The sequence below is a fragment of the Alligator mississippiensis genome, chromosome 1 (assembly GCF_030867095.1).
Source record: "Alligator mississippiensis isolate rAllMis1 chromosome 1, rAllMis1, whole genome shotgun sequence".
NCBI classification, from domain to species: Eukaryota; Metazoa; Chordata; order Crocodylia; family Alligatoridae; genus Alligator; species Alligator mississippiensis.
The window spans coordinates 407948156-407970326 of record NC_081824.1 but is presented as its reverse complement, the minus strand read 5'-3'; the positions used below and the strand labels follow the sequence as shown (position 1 = coordinate 407970326).

Genomic DNA, 22171 nt, shown 5'->3' with positions numbered 1-22171 from the left:
AAAAATATATCCACCAGAAGGAAGCAAGTCTCACGCACACCCCAAAAATCACATGTGAACTGCAGGCTCATGGAGTACACCTATGTCTAAATAAATCTAATCACAATGATTCCTTGTTGCTTGTCAGAAATAATTCCAAAACTGAATCATTTTTCTCCACTAGCCTCATCAGAAACATTGGAACTGAATTAGCACAGAAATATTCTCCCTCCTCCTCCCCCAAACAGAACCTCATTATTTCTTGTCCTCCTCACATGAAATCAGGTCAGGACTGTTGTAGCTGGAGTTTGCCAGACTAGTTTAGCAGGGTCCATTGTTGCTCTTCTTATGTGGCAAAGGTGGTACTACCTACCGTAAGTGGAATCAAAGATATTTACTAGCTTGTGGGTCTGTTTCTGACCTCCTTCACAGAGGAATTGAAGAACAGTTGTGATTTCTTTGAATAGATCTAGAAACCTCTTGAGATCATCTAGCTAAAGCAGGGGTTTTTCAACCTTTTTAGTAAGTGTACCCCCCATAGCTGACACAGAGCAGGAGGGTGGCACATGGCCAGACGCGGAGCAGTGGGGGGAGGGGTGGCATGCAGCCAGACGTGGAATGGGCCGGGGGGTGGTAGCACACAGTCAGGTGCGGAGCAGCGATGGCCACCATGTGCAAACTTCCTCTCCCCCCTGCATCCAGCTGGCACCTGCATGGCCCACAGAGGGGTACCACTGCCCTTGCCCTGCTCCTGCCCCCCGGCCCTGCTCCTGGGAGGCGGTGATTCTCTGCCGCCGCCAACCTGCGCGTACTCCCTAGGAAGGCCCTCCCAACTTGTACCCCCGGTTGACAACCCCTAAGCTAAAGTGTGCCAGAGGGAACGACTGCTTTATCCCGAGAGTAGATGGAGTAGAACCCCTCATACCTGCGAGCCAGAGCACAGCTTCAGACAACTGCAAGTTCTAAGGATAAGGTTACACAGTGGAAACCCGAAAGTACCTCCCAGTAGATCTTCCATTGCAACGCCACACCTTGGATGTTTATTCCCCTCCCCTCTGTCACATTTCAAAATTCTCCAATCTGGCAGAACTCTTTCAGTTTTTCTACCTAACAATCTGAAGAATGCTAATACAAGAAGGCAGTCAAGAACCAGTGGTGTAAAAGAAACAAGACACAAGGCATGCAAATGTTTTCTTAAGAAGTTGCATTCTACTTGAAACAGTTATGTACTAGTTTTCACCACAAATTTCATGCCTCTTGCTCAGGAAGCTTCTGTCACAGTCTATTGTGCTATTCCTGGAAAATAAATCCATAAACATAATGGATTTGTTTTTTTAAGTTATTTTCAATATAAGAGGCCTTCCACCCTCTGAAGTCCAGGGTATCAAACAGAAAGCCTGTGAAGGTAGGGAATCTGGCCTGCCATCTTCCAGGGCTGGAATGAAGGAGTGGGGGTAGGAATTGCCCATTTGTGGGGTTTGCATCCACTTGTCAGCTTTAGACTGCTGTAGGGGGAGGTGCCTGCATGGCACCTACAGCCACCTCTTAATTTACCATTCCCCACTGTTGGTGGTTGTATGGTAGGGCTGTGCGAAGCTTTGGTAGCCAATTCGATTCGGAGGAGATTTGGCTCAATTCAGAGACCAAATCTCTAAATCCGAATTGTGCATTTGGAGCAGGGGCTATGCCCTGCTGCTGCTTGTCCCCTTCTGCCCGGAGCGAGCCTCTCCTACATCCGGCCCCCCCCGCCGGGCAAGCCCCTGCTCCAAGCGCTGCTGTACCCACACCCTGCACCCCCTCGCCCCATGCCCTCCACCCCGGCTGGGCAGCTTATCCCAGCCCCAATCCCTCCCTCCCCCACACCTCTTCCCTCCTCCCTCCACAACAAACTTTCCAACTGGAGGCAGCTGTGTCCAGTGTGGTGAGGACTGCTGGCTGTTTTAGTTTATGGCCAAATCTCTGAAGTGGTGCTGAATCTTCGGATCCGATTCGGCCGAATGAAGTCAGGACAGTGATTTGAATCTCCAAATCAAATCACTGTCCCTCCAAATTGGTTGAATGAGAATCTGAAGCAAATACTGGACACTTCGCATGGGCCTATTGCATGGGGGGGAGGAGAGGAAGAAGGTAGGGCAATAATCAGTGATAGGGGTCAGTGGTGGCAGCTGCAGTAGGAAGGACCCTGACACCTCCTTCTGAAGCAATCTGGGGATGAGGGGATACCAAACCATGTTAACTCTTTGACTGCTGGCTGGGGAAGGGCAGTGGGAGGTACAGACCCACCGCCATAATTAGGTTCGATACCCCTGCTCTACTAAGCATGTGGTTGACAACAAGGGGCAGCAAACACAAGGGGCAGTAAAAGTTGAAGTTATACTCAAATTAAGTATCTATTTTACAACTTAATGGGTAAACAAAAAGAAGGGAATACAGATATATCACTTTCCACATTTTTCCTAGTGAACATCTTTTCTCAATTTCTTTGTGCCTTATGCCAACTCCTGATCTGCTGCTATGAGAAATTTTCTTGGTTATATAATGAGTTGTTTGTAATCAATAATTCCTATTTTTATAAAGTGACAACATATTCGAACAGCTGCAGATATTCTTATAAAACAACTACAAAAATATTTTAGGGTAGACAAAACCACTCATGGAACACATAATCTGAAATAAATTTGATGGATGACCTCCTCCTCCCCTCCATCTAAACAGGAATTTAATTTTCAAGCCTAATGAAAATGTCAACATTACAAGAAAAATCACATCGCAAATGGTGTTAGTGGAAACATCCAACTTAGGTGCCTACCCTGTGTGATGAGTTGGTCATTCCTTTAATAGAAAAAATAATATTTGCTGGAAAAATCAGGAAGCAGGTCCCTCAAGGAATCCATTTCTAAGCACTTGGAGAAGAAGTTGATTAGGAAAAGTCAGCATGGATTCACCAGGGGCAAGGCACACCTCACTAACCTGAATGCCTTCTATAATGAGATGATCGTCTCTGGATGTAGAGACCAGTGGATGTGGTATACTTTGAATTTAGCAAGGTTTTTGATACAGTTTCTGACAACATTATTGAAGGAAAGCTAAGGAAGTATGGGTTGGATGAACAGACTGTAAGGTGGAGAAAAAACTGGCTGGATCATTGGGCTCAGAAGGTAGTAGTTAATGACTCGACATCTAGTTGACAACTGGAGTGGACTCTCAGAGAGGAGTGCCCCAGGCATCAGTCCTGGGGCCAGTTCTGTTTAGTATCTTCATCAATGACCTGGAAGATGGGATGGAGTGAATCCTCAGCAAGTTTGCAGATGACACCAAGTTGAGGGGAATAGCAGATACATTGGAGGGTAGGGTTAGGATTCAGAGAGATCTAGACAGATTAGAGGACTGGACCAAAAGAAATCTCTTGCAGTTCAATAAGGGCAAGTGCAAAGTCCGGCACTTAGAATTAAAAAAATTTGGTGCAGGCTAGGGACTGACTGGCTAGGTAGCAGCTCTGGAGAAAGGACCTGGGAGTTAGTGGACAATAAGCTGAATGAGCCAAAAGTGTGGCCTGGTTGCCAAGAAGGCTAACAGCACACTGGGTTGCATTAGTAGAAGTGTTGCCAGCAGATCAAGAGAAGTGATTGTTTTCCTGTATTCAGCACTGGTGAGTCCACATCTGGAGTAGTGTGTTCAGTTTTGGGCTCCTCACTACAAAAAGGATGTGAACAAACTGGAGGGAGTCCAGTGGAGGGCAACAAAAATGGTGAGGGGGCTTGGGGACATGACTTATGAGGACAGGCTGAGGGAACTGGGCTTATTTCGTCTAGAGAAGAGAAGAGAAGACTGAGAGGGGATTTAATAGCAGCCTTCAACTACCTGAAGGGTGGGTCCAAAGAGGATGGAGCTAGACTGTTCTTAGTGCTGGCAGATGACAGAACAAGGAGCAATGGTCTCAAGTGGCAGCAAGGGAAGTTTAGGTTAGATATTAGGAAAAACTCTCTCACTCAGAGGGTAGGAAAATACTGAAACATGTTACCCAAAGAAGTGGTGGACTTTCCATCCTTGGAGGTTTTTAAGACCCAGCTAGAGAAAGCCCTGGCTGGTCCTGCTTTGAGCAGGGGGTTGGATTAGATGACCTCCTGAGGTCCCTTCCGACCCTAATTTTCTATGATTTCTAATATTGAAATTTTTGAGCCCTATGTACACTGCACCAATTGTAACCACATTGACACTGTTAATTCTGAATACCGTTTGTTCTTACACAATACGATAGTTAAGATAACTGTGCCTACCAATGTTGAGTACTACCTACAGGGTTTAATCAGCTGGCATAGTATGAACTGGTTCTAGATGTTCTGCAATGCAGAATAGACAACTTACTAGAGCCAACTGGCTCATCCAGTCACTTTCTCTCAAGTCCGTATGTAGGAAAACAATCTAAACAAATCTGTCCTACATGTTGCAACTGGTCATCTATGTGCCTGTCTTAAAGGTAATCCATTCCTCGGTAAGCCTTTTTACAAAGCTTTCTTGTGCTGTGTAAACTAGGAAGTGCTAGACTACGGCAAGTACTAAAACAGGCAAACCTCATAAAGACACATAATAATGGTAAACTTGCACATAATTACAAGCAATTCTATTAAAAGTAACAGACAGAGTCCTATGAGTTGGAAGTACTGTGGAAAAAAGTTTTTAGAGTAGACATGGTCTCTACTCCACTTCAGCTCTAAAACAAATATCTATGATAATCTGTAACAACTGTAATCCACAGATAATAATCTCAAAACAAATGCCAAACATGCCTGGTCTAATAATATATAGTCAGAACTAGTAACTTGAGAAGTCAGGCTTACCACTAATATTGATCATTCACAGAATCCAGCAAAAATAGCTTTAGGACGACAGGTATGAATTTCTGTTTACACTGTATTGGATTTCTGCAGTGTGTCTGTTGGATTATGATGGTATTTGGTATAAGTGTATATATGGACCATATTATTAAGGAAACCTGGGACACTGTTTCAAGTGAAAATGGAGGGGCATGGTGTGCCAGGCAGCACTGCTGCTGTTATACAGGAGCAAGGCAGATGGACTGGAACAGTGCCCAGCCCAACTCTGCCTCCAGCTGCTGGTCAGGAGCTGCTGGGCCCAGCTGCTGGGCTGATTAAACCCTGTAGGTAACTGTGTCACCTGCTCCAGTCCACACAACTTGCTCCTGCACAGCAGCGGTACCTGCCAGGCACACCACGCCACCCTGCCTCCCTGCTGAACTGTGCCTCATACCCCTGCCTCCAGCAGCGCCCCTGACCTGTGGGGCGGGGGGAATGCAAAATACAAGTTCACCCAAGGCACTGTTTTCCTTAAGTTCAACTCTGCTGGCACACACTCATGTGCAGTAGAGTCAGCAGAGAAAGAAGGGACTGTGTTAGGGGGCCAATTCTGGGACTTTTGTTTCAGTTTTCACCAACTGGCCAGGATGCCAGGACAGCCTATGAAACCTGCAACTGTCCTGGCCAAACTGGGATGCATCATCACCCGATATATAAATGAAGATCTTTTCAGTCTTAAATTGTTCTATGTGTACCTTTTGGACCAGTGTCAGCCAGAGTTTTTCAGAAGAATGAAGTCATAAACTTCTCTGCCCCATCACTAATGAAATCTTATGGCTCTAGGCAAGAGAATAGTAAAATGATTTCATCAAAATCCCTTGCAGATTTGTAAGTGTCCCTGGTTCTGAGCAACGTTAAACAAATTGTCTGGGAACTAGGGACTAATACCATTTTATAGATTTTCATAAAACCCACACTGTTTGGCAGGAATATATAATATTACCCAAAGAGGACCAGTAGTGAGAATCTGTCACAAGGAACACCAGAATGCATGCAAGAAGTAGTAATTCTGCATTTCAGGAGAATCTGTGCCCTAACAGATCTTTTCCCTTATTAGGCCAAGTCTAAAGTTCTGTATATCTGACCTGTGCTTGAAAGAGGCAAAAATATAACCCTTCTCTCCATAAAAGGCAGAATGGCAAAAGGGTCACAGAAAAAGTATGTTTCATCAGAGACTTTGCTTACTTCCTGCCCCTTTCCACAACATTAGTAATCTCAAGCATAAACAGCAAAACTGTGATGAAGTTCATTCCCCAACACACAGGGCTATAATCCCTGAGTGTTGCAGAGCACCAAGGCTGCTTGCAGACATTAAAAAAAAAAAAAGTAGCAGCACTTTAAAGTCAAGTGGGCGCACTTCCAAGACGAGCCCAGCACGTGTCAAGAAGCAGCAGCATCTTAATTGAACCCGGATCACCCAACATTGGTATAGATCAAGCACTTTAGTGGGGCTTCTTTGGCACTTTTATCTAATAGCTGATTGAATCAGCTTTAGCTAAAAGCACCAAAAAGCCCTGCTGAAGTGCCTGATCTATACAGACACTGCATAACCAGTCAAAGTAATGCACTGCTTCTTCCAGTAAAGCTTGGGTTTTTGTTTTTGTTTTTTTTTCACATCTGCAAGCAGCCTAAATGTATTAGACAAGCCTAAAACTGAACAAAAGTTGATCTCTATTAACTACAATCATCTAATTAAAGGGAATAATACAATTCTACTTCATTTCATAGTTAAAGGAGTAAGCTACAAACTCAAGTTTTTAAATATGACAGTTTTATTGCATGTAAATATTAAAAAATGTCCCAAATTATTTATTAAGCAGTAGTTTATTCAGTACCTTCATAATTAAATGGCAATGGGGTCTCAACAAGAAGGAAACTTTTATGATGCTAATAGAAAATTTAAGGATTCCTTCAGATTTGAAACTTTATTTCTGTTGTATTCAATTTTGCAATACTGGACATCCTGCTAGGACTAGTCAGTAAAACGGTAGTTTTAAGTCTCCAGCATCATTCAGGTCATGAAAACTGAAATCATGACTGGAGTTTCTAACTAGTTTTGTAAAACACTTTACTACACATTTATTTAGCCACCTAGAGTATTATCATTATTCTAAACATTAAACTGGTCCTTATTCTCAGTGATTATCTGAAATTTTTTTTACTACAGATACACTGCAAGTAGAGCACCTGCAACAGCAACACTAAAGTAGTCTAAATCAGTGGTGCCTGACATTTTTGTCCTGCAGGCTGGATGGACAATCCTAGGTCCATCTGTGGGCTGGATCCAGCCGTAGGCTCAATCTGGTACATGGGGTCCGCACAGCAGGGGCCCAAACCAGCCATGAGGCTGTGTGCAGCCCACCCCAATCCAGTCACCCAGGGGTTGCTGCAACCCCAAACTGGGCACATGGGAGGAAAGGGGTACAGCAGCAGCCCCTATCTGGTCATGTGGGAAAGCAAGGAGCAGTATGGTTCCAATGTTGGGGTCAAGGGGGTGGGGAGCCCATATCAAGGTTGCTCTCTGGATGAGCATGGGGGTGGGGGGGTGAGGAGAGCAGCCTGCTCTGATCTGGAGAAAGGCCAACTCTGATCCCCCTGCACGGCAATGGCCCAAGTGGGCCTGGATCTGGCCCACCACACCCACACCACCATATTCCCAATTTGCAGGAATCCCCATCAGCCAGAAGGCATGGCTCTGTGGGTCAGATCCGGCCTGTGGCCTGGGGGTTGAGCACTCCTGGTCTAAGCAATTTACAAATATGAATATTGGTTTTCACTGAATAACTAAAGCCTCAATGATTAAAGTGATATTTCAAGTGTCTGATTTCTGCCTGGGCTTTATTTTTGAGGTGTTAAACCGAACACACCTTAGTCATTAAAAAAAATATGTATAAAAAGTTATGCAATATAAACAAAGATCTCACTTGACACAAGAACTGGAAGTATGACAAAGAAACAATTCTGAGGCCAAAACTATGCCTTCTACTGTTCCTAGAAAATCCTTCAACATTTGACTAAGTTATGAAGTGAGGGGGGGGGAGGGACCACAATATATACATAAGATATAGAATTTGGGTACAGATAAATGTACAATTTAACTGATTTAACAGGGAAGGGAAGACTGGCTGCTCAGGAGCACACAGCAATTATTACATTGTACTTGTTAAATCTACATGATCTTATAGCAATGCTAGTTGTCTGAACTACCCTAACTTTGACCCTGAATGAATCAAGGTTAAAGCTGGAGCAGTTTTACTACACTGGTATCTCTACAAAATCATGCAGGTGTAACAGTTGCATTTTAACTTGAATTTGAGTTACTTGCAATTTAGCTTGAATTTGATAGCAGTGAAGAAGCTGCACTGTGAGCTAGAAGACTACATATACACAATCCTTACCTCATGTGCTGATTGGTGTTTATAATTTTCTTATCTTTTCGTGTGCCTTAATGAACAAAGCTTCATATTTTCCTCACAGAAGATTACAGACACATTTCAGCTTCTCCCCATTTTACAAAGGAAGTAATTCAAAGATTGCACCAACCACTTCAGGCAGAACTAGAAATATAATCCAAATCTCTTATGTGGTGCAGCTAAATCTTACAAGTGACCAATCCTCCCTCAGAATTACTCGTTCAAATCTGCGCTTGGGTCAAATGCTTGCAAAAAAAAAAATCAAGCTTATTCCTGTATATTAAGTACTCTTTAGATTTATATCCCACCCCATGCAGAAAGGCTCACAGCAGTTTACAATAAAAAAGATAAATAACAGACTCACAGAACAACAGCCCCAAACTTCATTCCACACTGTTTCCTTCTGCCTCCCTGCCTCTCACTGATGAAAGCAAAGCATCTGGCCCATCCCAGCCATGCTTCCTAAGCCCATTCGCATGTAGGTACAGAAAACATCTTTCCACTCCTGCTACCCTGCCTCACACTGAAAGAGGGATCTCTTCAATTGTTTTTCCTTTTTATACCAAATCTACTTTTTAGCCATTATTACTCCCTATACATTTTAGTACATATAAAAGTTTTGCAAAGTAAACAGCTTATTAAAAAGACATGTCATTACTTAGAATTATGAACCTATCCTAGAATCTCTGTAGATTTTGGCTTTTTGCATAAATAGGCAATGTTATTTTTTATAAAAGTGCTTGCCTTAAACACTATCCCAGCTAAAAATTACACGTTAATACTTCACATAAAGAACTGAGAAGGGGGGGAGGTTGTTGTTTTGTTTTTTAAGTGCTTATGTTTTTAAAGCAAGGAAGCAACATAAGAACATTCTGCAAGTACTTAACACACGCAACTTGCTCACCCACAAAAGTCAATGAAACTGTCCTGGGAACAGTTACGTATGGGAATGCCTTTGCAAGATAGCAGCCTTAGCTCTTATTTTAAAAGTCTGAAAAGATACATAGCCATAACCTTGTTTTCTACCTATAGTTTCCCCCTAGCGCTGGTAAAGGAGACTTCTACCGTCAATTCCATTTTTTACAAGTTACAAAAAAATCTGTCACAAATAATGGAATGGAATAACCGTTTAGGTTAAGAGAAAACCACATTCACTGCTGTGGCTATCATTCACTTTGCTAATTCAACTATAGTGGTTGTACCAATCTACACAATAGTATTTATGTATGTAACCTATAGTTTCAGCATGCTATGCATCTTCCATCAAGCAGCTGTTCAAAAGGTGATAAACTGGAACGAATACCTGACTATCTGAGGAACTACTACTAAGCTATGCCATACAGCCCAGTTGTGACCAGACAGGCTCAAGACAAATCACTTCTTTCTTAACAGGTCATTCTCTATGCACCGCCCATGGGCCATGCCAAGGCATTCACACCTCCATGCCACTCATCCATCCCATGGGGCTGGATAAATTGGGCACCACCAATCTCGATTAAGATTTTGAAAAGACAGGTATTAGAACCTAATCTGTTGTGACCTTAATGTCTTTATGGTCACGTGTACAGAACCGGCTTGATCCATACTAGTTCTCTGTATATGGGGAAAAATGCATGGCAACACTGAGAACTAAAGCTTTCAGACAAGCTTTGCTATTCCTATTACCACAATTGTCAATTTCAGCTTTGTAGCAGAGAATCTGAAAACAGTGCTGTTGAGCCTATTATGCTGGATCTTAACTATTAAAAAGGTACCAATTCATTGTAGAAATCAGTGTCTGCAAAGACAACTCTTTTCCAAAATCTCTGTGACGATAAAATGCAGCTCTTGGGCTAGGGACCGAAATTACATATAAATCGGTTTACGTGATCAGAAACCGGTTTAAACCTGTAACAAAACAGAAGTTCAATGCGCATAAACCGCTTTCAAAATGGATGAAACAGGTTTAAGATAAGCCTAGTTGAATGTAGTATCACACTTGACTAATTTAGGTCAAACTAGTTTATGGAACGTCTATCCCAGACCCCTTCCTAGTTCAAGTTAACTCGATCCCCCCAGCATCCCAGGATGCTTTGAAGCTCTGGGCTGTGCTGTGCCTTCTACTCCAGCGGAGTAGGGTTGACTCTGCCCCTCTGCTCCCTAGCTGGAACACTATCACTGCTCCCGCTGGCTAAAAAGGGGGTGGGAAACTCTGCTCGGGACCATAGCCAGGTCTACATGGCAGGGCCAGAGCAGCCCCTCACAGGCTTTTTCCTCACTCGCCTCCAAAGCAGAGGAGGCAGAGGCATGGCCAGACACCAGCCCTGAGCTGGCACACTGAGGCAGAGTGGAGGGAGGAGAGTTTAAACCCCCTTGCCAACTGGCATGGGACCCTGGCCTATATCTGCCTGGCAGGAGCCTTGCCAGGCTTTTCCCCACTCGTGCAGAAGGGGTGGGGGCATGGCTAGATGCTGACCCTGGACTGGCATGCTGAGGCATAGGACAGGCCCCTCAGCATGCCAGCCTGGGGCCAGCGTCTGGCCATGCCCCTGCCCCTCTGCGTGAGTGGAAAACAAGGAAAAGCCTGACAGGGGATGCTGTGCCTCTGCCAGGCAGACCCGGGCTGGGGTCCTGTGGGAAGGGGGGGTTAAACCCCCCTCCCTTCCCTCCACCTCAGCATGCTGGCTACTGGAGCAACAAGTGGAGCAAAGCCAGGCAGAGGCTGCTGCACCCCTGCCAAGCAGACCCCAACTAGGGTCCCATGTCAGTGGGAGAGAGGGTTTAAACCCTACTCCCCTCCCCCTCTCCTCTGCCTCAGCATGCTGGCCTGGTGCCAGGGTCTGGACCCCACCCCCCCTCCACCAGGGAGCAAGGGAAAAGCCTGGCAGGGGTTGCTTCCTCCCACCCCCTCCAGGGACACCCTGGTTGGCATCTGCGCAGGCTTGGGTAGGGGTTTAAACTCTCCCCCAGTCATACTCAGAGGGCCTGCCAGGGCCTGGCCACGTCCCCTCCCTCCCCTGAGCTTGAGCACGGAAGGGAGAAAAGCCTGGAGGGCTTCTCCCCCAGCTTGCCTCCAGCCTTCCAGCCACTGCTGAAGGGAAGAGAGAACTTGTTCTAGCAACCCCCAGCTTCTAGCCTGAGCCACTGCAGGCATGTGGCTGCATTTCTGGAATCAAAAGTGAATGTCTATTCATTTGCTTCTTGGTTCTATCTACTCAGTTTAGACTAACCTGCAAAGTTTGAATCAATTCAGGCTTGGGCTTTTTGACTGTCTTTACTTAATCTTGAAGACTTACAATTAATTCTCTGTAGCTGATATTTCATGAAGTCTGTGCTTCCTTCAGGAAAACCAAACCAACCACCATTCATGTATTTATTATATTACAATTGCAATCCTCACTATAATGACAATCAAATCCTAGCACTGCTTGATGGAATCTCCTGCCTTCCTACTTCCTCCGCTTTTTAAGATTCCCCAATGTTCTCTCTGCCTTCTTATCCAAAGATTAATTATATTTTGCTATGTTACCACAGTATTTAGGATCTCATTAATGAGTTTCTTTATCACAGATTTCAACCCTAAGGTTCTAACACAGAATTTAGTCTCTCTCTAAAACTAACCTTCTGAGCTGTGTATGAACAACAGCTGGTATAACCTGGTTATTCTCTTCTACCTTAAAATGTAAAGATACTCAGAACAGAATAAAATGTCCTTCACATCCTGATGTTATGTACCAGCACTTAACGGAGGGCGCTCGGCTAAAAGACTCAGTCATAACTTGTCTTAAATTAAGTTAGCTTTCCAAATAAAAGATAGATAAAGCCATCTTTTATGAGGGGAAAAGAAAAGGTCTTCAGGGGAGACAGCCTACCTTCCTGTGTAGACAGTCTTATACCTTTTCTGAGACTGATGTTTCTGACGTTTCTTCCAGCCAGACATTTTCTCTCATCCAGAAAATCCTCACAGTCTCCATGTTTTAAAATTACTCAAATAAGGCACATGTGCGCTGATGTCGAGCTTCAATGGAATCAACGCACCTGCAACACAATCGATGCAAACCTTGATGTTGACTAATTGAATGTCTTCACTCTTTGGATTTTAAATCTCATGGATATAGGGCAGCATGTACTGGGAACCAAAGAGTATGCGTCTGAACATTCATCGGTGACAAAGAAAATGGAATTTTATTTTAGGCTTTCTACATCTCATATTCTCTTTTCATTTGGAAGGACAGGAATGGAGAACGGCATTAAAAATTTCTCTCCAATACATCTGGGGAGTTGCCCACAAAGCATGACAAATCTTTAATTATTAATTTCAAAGGTGTGGCTTCTACTCTGAAGCATTAAATTAACTGCTTAAATTTGCTGCAAAATAAAACTCTTGTTCACTCAAAAATGGTAAATTTATATGGCGGATGTAATGTCATGGTAAGATATTAGCTGGGCACAAATTTTTGCTTCCTGGAGATTCTTAGGGATCTTACAAAATATTCAGCTTCTAAATCTTACTAACCTGAAGCAACATTTAAATTAGTGCTAATTAGCTACTCCAATACCATTGTAGTGAACACAGTATGAATGTCTAGATTTTTGTTACTGTATCATCAGAAATATTTTGAAGTCAAACATGATACAATTTTTAGTACCTTTCAGATACAACAAACTTGTGAAACTGATGGGCTAACTCAATACTATATAATAACCAGGGATCCTAGTTTTCTCTGATAAAAAAATAAAATCCCCAATTTTCAGATGGAAAAAAAGTAACCCCAAATCCAAATTTTTCCAGGATCAAAATGAAACACCACTAGAGTGAGTGAGTGAGTGAGTGAACACCCACATATTAGTGGTGTTTCATTTTGATCCTGGAAAAATTTGGATTTTGGGTTATTTTTTTTCCATCTGAAAATTGGGGATTTTTTTTTTTTTAATCAGAGAAAACAAGGATCCCTAATAATAACAAAGCAATAAAACATCAGAACTAAACTAAAATGGAAAAAGCTACAAGATAGCTACATTATTATCCCCCAAAACAAACAAGACACCATTAGAAGGAAAATATCTCTCTCACATTAAAAACTAAAAAAAAATTATCTAAAAAATTTAGTATTCGCACAAGAATATACATTCTACATATATCTCTCCCTGAAACATAAGAATATACATAATTACATACACTCTCCCTGTAAGTGTCCCAGTTTCATGTATAGGTAAATGTGTATGATATACACCTTTGACGAACTCTCCATGTAGTTTAGTACAATAGTACACTCAGTCTTGATCTATGCAACCATACAATAATGAAAATATTTCTTTCATTAGTTTAGGAATACACACCAATAGCAAAAAAAAATCCCATAAACACCTTCTAAACTCATGCTTTGTTTACACAAATATTCAAATGTCTAGGAAAAAAGAAAAAGAAAAGAATGGAAATCCTTTAACAGGAAACCATGTCAATTCTATAGGATAAAAATATTAATAGCATTTATATATTCTATTAGCATCATCTCTATATTCTAAAATGATATACCAGTACAGGAGTTCTGAGTTTAGCCATTATTAGAAAATTACTTAGCTATAATTCTTGCTCTTAAGTTAGCAGTTATAAAATATTATGATAAGAAAGACTGAAATGAAGATGAAAATGTAAACTGACTCATCACCAAATGTAGCATACATTTGACAAAAAGACAGGTTCTAATGACATCTTTGAATATGCTTATTAATAGAGAAGCAAAGTGGAAAATGAATTCCACCTCCAGAAGATACTGATGGCGGTGGCAGAGAGATTAATTATGACAAGATAACAAAAGTAAAATGAATCTATTTTAATTCATTGCCTCCACAGAACCAGAACAAAAATGCTTACTTACCCTATGGTAACTACAGTTTTTGTAACAGATGAAGTCTGTTTGGTGCCCACTCTGGGCAAGCATTTGACCCATAAATGCAAAGTCAAAGCCTTTTTTGAGTAGCAGCATCTGTATGAGCCATGGATGTTCCCTGTACCTCTCTGCAATCCTGTCCAAGTATACCAAAGGTAGAATCGCCATGACCCTCCACAAGCTCCCTAATAATTAAAAAAAATCCAGGCAAGTTCAGGACCCCAAAAGCAGAGATGGAGGTCAAGTTGTGAGATCCATACATACTACAGAGTTTTAAAGAAGAGTACTGTAGGACAGGGGTGTCAAAGATATAGATGTAGAGCCCTGTCATCCAACACCCAGTCCTGACCCTGGGTCTGAGTTGACTCACATGGCATACCACCTTGGGGCCCTTCCTGCCCTCCCCAAAGTGGTGGAGCAGGCACCACTGTTTGGACTGTGTGGAGTAAGCACTGCTAGTCAGTAGGAAAGGTATGCTGGCCAGCTGTATGGGAGAAAAGTAATGTTATTTAGTTTGATAGTCTTTGTGAATGAAACAGCCTAGTCTTTCCAACAGCCAAGTTTCTAATCAAACAGAATTGGGAGAAAATTGATTTTGCCAATGTATGATAGTAGAGCTGCACCTACAAAGGTGTTTCTGCCTTGTCCTTTTGGGAAGAACAAAGAACTATCATGCAAATGAGTTCTGCATGACATCTCAGAATGCCTTCTTCTCCTTAAGGAACAAGATATATGGAGACTGCTGCACGTGCCAGTAACTGGCTCACCTTCCTGGCCAAGGTGATGGCCACAAAAAAGATCATTTTAAGAGTGAGATGCTAGAGGGATCATTATTGGAAGGGATGGAAAGTTTCAGGAAGATGAAGGTGGGATAGGTTCTCTGATCAGTGGGTCAGTATGTATTATACCCTGAAAGCCCAAACCCCCCCCCACAAAAACAAACTCTGTTACTACCAGGTCAGGGAAGACCAAGGAACTTCATTGGTGAATACTGCTGCTAGACAGACCTTAATGGAGCTCAAAGGAAGGGAAGCTGAGGGGACTTACTCCACTGAGTGAGTCACCAAACAGTAGCAATTCTAATAGCAGGCAGATCAAGAAATTCAGTAAAAGATAAGCACCAATTTAAGTATGACTGTAAGAGGAAAATTGGTGGAATCAACATATTCTTCTCAAACTTTCTAATAATATGGAAGGTAACTTCAAAGCAGTTTTGCAATTAAAATAAATTCTAAAATCTCTTTGTGGAAGTGAATTCAATCACTATATAGTATCACAAGGAAAGGCAGAGATTGCATAAAATCAGCAGACCTGAAACAACTCTGCTCTGTGAAGTTGAGTGAGAATTCTGTTTGTCCCCCTAACGCCAGAGTCTTCAATGAAACCTAAACAAAGATGGCCCTTAAACACTGAATGAAAGACTACAATAAGCTGTGTTATATCATTTTTGTCCCCCTTAAATAGAATCAAACTATAATGTTATCTCTTGTCTTAAAAGATGGTTGAGATTTTAAACTGACTACATCTAGAGTCCTTTGATAAACTTTGATAACTAAGTAATTGTGACTATATCCTATACTGTATGGATACATGGGAAGGAATCTCTAGAGAAATTTTACCAGGACTTCAACTTACACCCCTCCATCAAAGTAACTCTGGAATACTCCATACAGCAAATCAATTTCCTGGATACCACAGTGAAGATTTGCAATAACCACTTCATAACGACACTGTATCAACCAATTGTCATGACTATTTTGATGCCAGCAGCTTTCATCCTCAGCACACAACTAGATCTACCATCTACAGCCAAGCTTCACATTACAGCTGCATCTGTTCTGATCCCACCGACCGGGATGCACATCTTAAGGATCTGGATCAGGGATTCTTACAATCACAATACAATCCCAGATCTATAGCCAATCAAATAAACAAATCCAAACTCAGACCTAACTCCAACCTGCTACAATACCAAGCCCAGGACAAAAACAATAGAACCCCTCTGGCTGTCACCAGCTTGAACTTCTCTGACTAGTGGTTTTCAACCTGTGCTCCACAGATTTCTGGGGTTCCACAGACTATGTCTAAGGGTTTTGTGCAAGATGACTGTGATCAATCAAAAGTATGTGAATGCCCATAGTTATATTTCAAAGGGGTCAGCACCTCCATTCAAAATTTCCAAAGGGGGCTGTACTTCCATAAAAAAAAATATTTAGGGGTCTACAAATTTAAAAAGTTGAAAACTACTGCCTTATACACAATAATGATATCCAACCCCTCCTGGATATCATTTGAGAGGACTACCATCTCAAAATAGGTATGAGGAACAAACCCAAGCCAGCTTTCAGACAGTCCCCTAACCTCAAAACAGCATCTTTCAAAGGACAGACTACCTAGTTTCCATTCTAGGACACCATGCCCTGCAACAGCCCTAGATGCCAGATGTGTGTCTTAATCAATACAGACTCCATAGTTATGGGACCAAATAACACTGAATAAATATAACATCCAAGGTTCATTTGCCTGCAACTAAAACAATGTCATATATGCCATCACCTGCTCAGAGTGATCCTTATGTGCAAGAATGAGTAAACAATGATCTGACATCAGCTCCAGAAAGTCACAAAAGCCTACCTGTAGCAGAACACGTTAACCTCCCTGGACATTCCATTGCTGCCCTCAGGACAGTTGCTCTTAAGCAACAAAAAACTTTAAAATATTTTAAGAAAGGGAAATTGCAAATCAAGAAGTAATCTACAAATTGGATTGTGTTAAGTGCAATTGAAACAGTGACCAGAATCATATCCCATTACCCGGACTAGTTTTTGTGACCCCTCTGTTGCTATAAGTTGCTTGCCTCTCCCAGCACTGCCTCTCCCGATCCAACTCTCCCTCCTTTCATAGCTTTTGTATTCCAATCACTCTCTCCAGTTTATACACTGTTCTGTCCAGGTCTTTTCACAGCTTCTGACAAAGTGAATCTGGGCTTGTAAAAACTTATCCTAATTTATCCTATGATTTAGTTATTCGATAAGATGAAAATCTACCCTGCCTTCTGCTCAACTTTGAATAATGCAGCTCTCTAAACTACATTTTAAACAAGAAGTACTGTTATTGGGCTATGAAGAGTTTATGTTTTAAACACATTAAGGACTGTCACTTTGTCTATTCTAGCATCCTGCGTTCTACCAGAACAATAAATGCAACAACACACCCCAAGAAACAGCTTGTAGGAGTCAGAAAGTATTCTCATTCAAGGAAACACTACAGTGGAATGAGCAACAGGAAAAAAGAATAATTCATTTGCCAAAGTTGTCCTAACTCAACAAGAAATTGGAAAAATGCGGGCATAATCTAGAGAACTTTACTGAAACCAGGAATAAGCATTTTATAGCTGCCTTCAGAAAACAGTTTTCACATTCAAATTACTGTATTTAGCACTGAATACCACAGGGGATAGATTGTTCAATTTTATTCAATTTTTTCAACTGAAGAGCATTTTGCTTAACAGCAAGTATTAAGAATGAGTGACTGGCTAAATGGTGCAAAGGTATCAAAGGAAGTCCTGGTAAGACCTGCAGTTTTTACTCAGCAAGACCAAAGGCAATATATGAGGAGTCTGTGATGCCATTACATTTTCTAATCTCACAGAACTAGGCTGATTTTTACAGGGGTAAAACAAAGAAAGAAAGAAAATTTTATGTGGTTCAATGACAGGAATACAACCAGGAATTAAATTTAAAGTTTAGCTTGGGATGGGAAAATCAGGGAGAAAAACTTCCTGATTGGAAACTCTATTAAAAATTATATAGTAGTCTTTCAAAGGAAGTGTAAAAGTCCCACAACTTGGTGCATTATAAATTGTATTGTATAATGTAATATTTAGAAGATCTTCTGTAACATACTATCATGTACCACAAAAGGGAAAGAGCAGTTTGAGTTAAGTCTCTTACATATTTTTGATATATTCAGATTAGTAATACTGTAAACACAATATTATCTAAAACTGGAATTAAGTTCAGCACCCTATAACAGCACAGTATTACAGAGCCAGAGGTATTGTGGACATTATTCTTTGAAGCATCAGTGACTGAATCATCAGAAATGTATAATGATCTTCTCTAACATGGCACTTACTATCAGGTTAGTTATAACTTTCCCAAAACAAGCTCCTCCCATACTTTTTTCTAGAAATACACTAATTGAAAGAAGAGTTTATGAAATAATCACAAACACAGAAATTCGTTGTGTGATCATCCATTTTCTAAACATAAAAAAGCATTCTGATCAAAACAAAAACTTCTGTAATTCTGCAATTTAAACAGAAACACAATATTCAAATGCATAATTCTAAGTTGTTGGATCTACCACATATCAGTTGTCAGAGATGCAAATGTATTTATCAGTTTACTTCTGAAGGGGGTTTGACTTAATCAAAAGTAACATGCAACATGTTTAACTGATGGTGATCTGTCAGAGAATAACAGCTTCTCAAAAAAGAAAAATTCAGAAATTTGCCTATCCTATTTTTTCTGACTACTTCCAAGTTGCTGGCCAACTGATGCACTGGCTGCTAATATTGCATTCCCATTCATTGTAGATTTTACAGTGCTAGAAAAGCAATGGACCTGGAAATCTACTTCCATGAACCATAATGCAGGCTGTTCCTATTTTGGACACAACCTATAAACTTTATATTTGGAATCAAGGTTAAGAGTTGGAATTGCAACAAACAGGTTCCACAGATTCCCCACATTTTTTAACATTTTTTTCAGGTGAGTTCTCTGTGTTTGTTAATTTATTTCAAGTCAGATGTCCCATAAAACTGCAACAGTATTATTATTAATCTATAATTACTTGTCTCTGAAGCTTTGTTTATAAACTTAGTACATCCCTGCTAGGTAATTTGTGCATGTTTCTTGGTATGGTTTGATCAAAGTTCTTGTGCTAAATGATAATTTTCACATGTACTTAAAGTAGCTGAATGACAAAAAGTAACTGTATTATCATTGCAAGACTCAAAAAATAACATCAACCCATCAAAACCACCTTTCCTATGAACTAAGAAGTCAGTGTCATATGTTTTTCCTACTTGCTTAATTTGTCAAAAGTTCCAGGTTACTGTACCCAAGAAGTTACCTGTGTTTTATTTTCACCGCCTAAGAAAATATCACAGTTATGATGTCATAATTTGCTGTGCACCACTGCATGGCATTGCTTTATTGCTAAATACTATTTAAAAACAGCAGACAGAAATCAACTCATTTCCTGATAATTTTAAGAAAACTTAAAACATATTATGCATTGCAGAATAGCCTGCACTACACAAGCTGTACAAAAGGGTTTTTTTTTTAAATCACTTCAACACAAGAGATATTAAACTGATAAGAACAGATACTACACTTGATTATTACAACCGTAACAATATCAACAGACTTGTATATAAACTGTTACTGTGGAGCTGCTACATCTGCAAATATAGCAACAGAACAATAGCAAAACCTCTCCAAATTTAACACTGCTTAATTTAGAGTCAAATTTGGGGCAAGTTTGATCACTTGTATTGCTACAGGATCACATATATTTAACAGCTAACTTGTGCTTGCAAACAGCAGGTCTCTCCCCTTTTTAAAGCAGCTAAATAAAAAGTACATTTGTCCATACCTAGTCAACTATATGTTCCGATAATGGCATCTACTAGTAGTATCATGAAATTAGGAACATTAACAAAGAAATCTTTAAAAAAGAATAACCTAATTAAACCAGAAAATATCCACTCACTGAAGAGAGCAAAAAGAAACTAGATATTTAGTTTTTCCAAGTATAGGAACATCTAACTAAAGTTATTAATAGTCAATATGCTTTTCCTACAGATAGAGGTGTTTCACTAGGTAAACCTGCACTTTTTTTTTCTATCTACTGAAGAAGAATCCCTTCAAGTATGATGATAAATCTTCACTGCAGATTGTACCTAAATATATTTTAACTGATATTTTGAGGGGGAGGGGTGATGGAAAGAGGGAAACAAAAGCTATAATATAGTATGCTGGTGTTGCACTTAAACCCCTGGAGACACTAGACCTAAACAAGTGTAACACTAAATAGAATTTAGCCAGACAGAGAAACTGGAAGCAAGTATCTGTGGCAAATACATCTATATTAACACAATTCAAAAGTGACCATACACCATAAACCAGTTGTGCCGTATTAGAAAATTAAAAAAAAAAATAAAAAAAAAAATCAGGATTTCTGGTGACATCATAAGCCATAAGTTGAAACCACCTAACACTTGTAGCCAAAGACAAAGAATACAGTTTATTTTAAATTAATCTTTGCTTATCTTTGACTTTTTGTAAACTTATGAACATACTTTACCAAGCAGATTCTGACAATTGCAATTTCACCAAACTGGCTACAGAAATTTACGTATTCAGTATAAGTTTAAAAGCTACTAAGTGATAAATAAGGTATGAGCTAACTAAATAGGAAAATGTCAAATCACACTTACCTATAAACTATGGGATTTTTATATAGTATACTATCTATTAATATACTTGACTAATATAGTAAGTAAATATATAAGACTTAATGAAAACTGAATAAATACTAAATTTTACCTTTTCTGGATTGTAATACAATGATTTCAAAGTGGTAAACAAAGGTGGGCAGCCTTTACTGAAGTTAACCCTCAGGAACTTATCCATTAGTTCTCTAAATTTTTCACCTAGAAACAAAAGTGTACTTGGTTATACTTCAACAGTTGTGAGTGTTGTATACTGAGCAGTGCTTACATTCATATAACTCTGTGTTAACCTCCAGTAACTGGAAGACCCTACAAAGAGGCATTATTTTGACTACTCTTTTCAGTTATTTAGAGGAGATAGAGGGAGACATTTAACTTGTGCCCCAAAAAGGGTCACATAGGAAAAAAAGGGAAAGAAAAAACTCCACACAAGATATTTATGGGACCATGATTTGAGATACAACTGTTAGAAATTATTTTATAACTTAGTTGATCAGAATACTAAGAGGTCAAGATCATTTCTTTCTTTATCAAAATATTGGGGGAAAAATTAATGAAGTGCTTATTTCAATTAATTTTTGGACAAAAACGATACTATTTATTGCGATATCTTTTCCAGAAACCAAATGGCACTAAAGTTTCTCCAAATTAGTACTTTCATAAAGAAAAGGATGAGAAACTGCTTTGCTACAGCATGCAAGTTTTTGCAATTTCAACTTTTTATCCCCTGCTTCACAACAAGATGAGACTATTAAGAGTTCTGGCTACCTTGAGGCATGTTTCTCTAAAATACTAGCTATTCTGGGGGGTGTTTCTCTAATTCTTCCCTGTGGCTGAAGCAGTAAAGGAGGGACTTGAACCTTGGGGCCCTCATACCCTATGAGTACCCCTAACCACCAGGCTACAAAGTCCATTACATATGGATAAATATTTATTCGGTTAACAAAAAATAGCAACTCTAGTGACTGGTGGTTAGGATGCTCAGCTGGACTATGGGAAAATAAAGGTTAATTCTCTGTTCCAGTAAATATTTATACAAAGAAGAACAACTCCAAAAGGGAAGACTGAGAAACCCATAACAGAATAGCCACCAGCTTGGCAGTAGGCACTCACCAAGGTTGAGAGAGACTGAGGTTGAAATCTCAGTTCTACATCAGAGAGTAGAATTCTGAACCTGATTTTGATCATAAATTCTATCCTGCTGAAAATGGTAGACACGTTCCTGCAAAAAATAACTGGGTTTCTACAAATCAACATTTTCCAACAAAATGCTGTTTTGTTGGAAAATTCCTGACCTGCAGTAGTCACAAAAATATATGGATGAGTCAAGTGGGAAAACAGATACGGTACAGACATTAAAATAAGCATTTATTGGACTGAAAAATATTTTATGGCTATCACTGTATTCAAAGAGTGCACTGTGTTCAGCAAACACAAAAACAAATTAGATTATAATTTAAAAAAATAATCTTGTATTTTACAAAACAATACAAAATGGCAACTTAATGAAAC

General features: G+C 40.3%; 1 protein-coding gene across 4 annotated transcripts in view; it reads right to left on the bottom strand.

Moving 5' to 3' along the window:
- NAA16 (N-alpha-acetyltransferase 16, NatA auxiliary subunit) overlaps positions 1–22171 on the bottom strand; it is a 103285-nt gene that overhangs the window by 24490 nt on the left and 56624 nt on the right. For 3 of the 4 annotated variants that reach the window (XM_019500498.2, XM_006264030.4, XM_019500497.2), the window contains one exon: positions 20754–20860. In XM_019500498.2, the coding sequence (XP_019356043.1) occupies positions 20754–20860 (107 nt within the window). Of the gene's footprint in view, positions 1–12117; positions 12284–20753; positions 20861–22171 lie in introns of all 4 variants that reach the window. The other variant, XR_009460893.1, reaches the window with a different exon arrangement.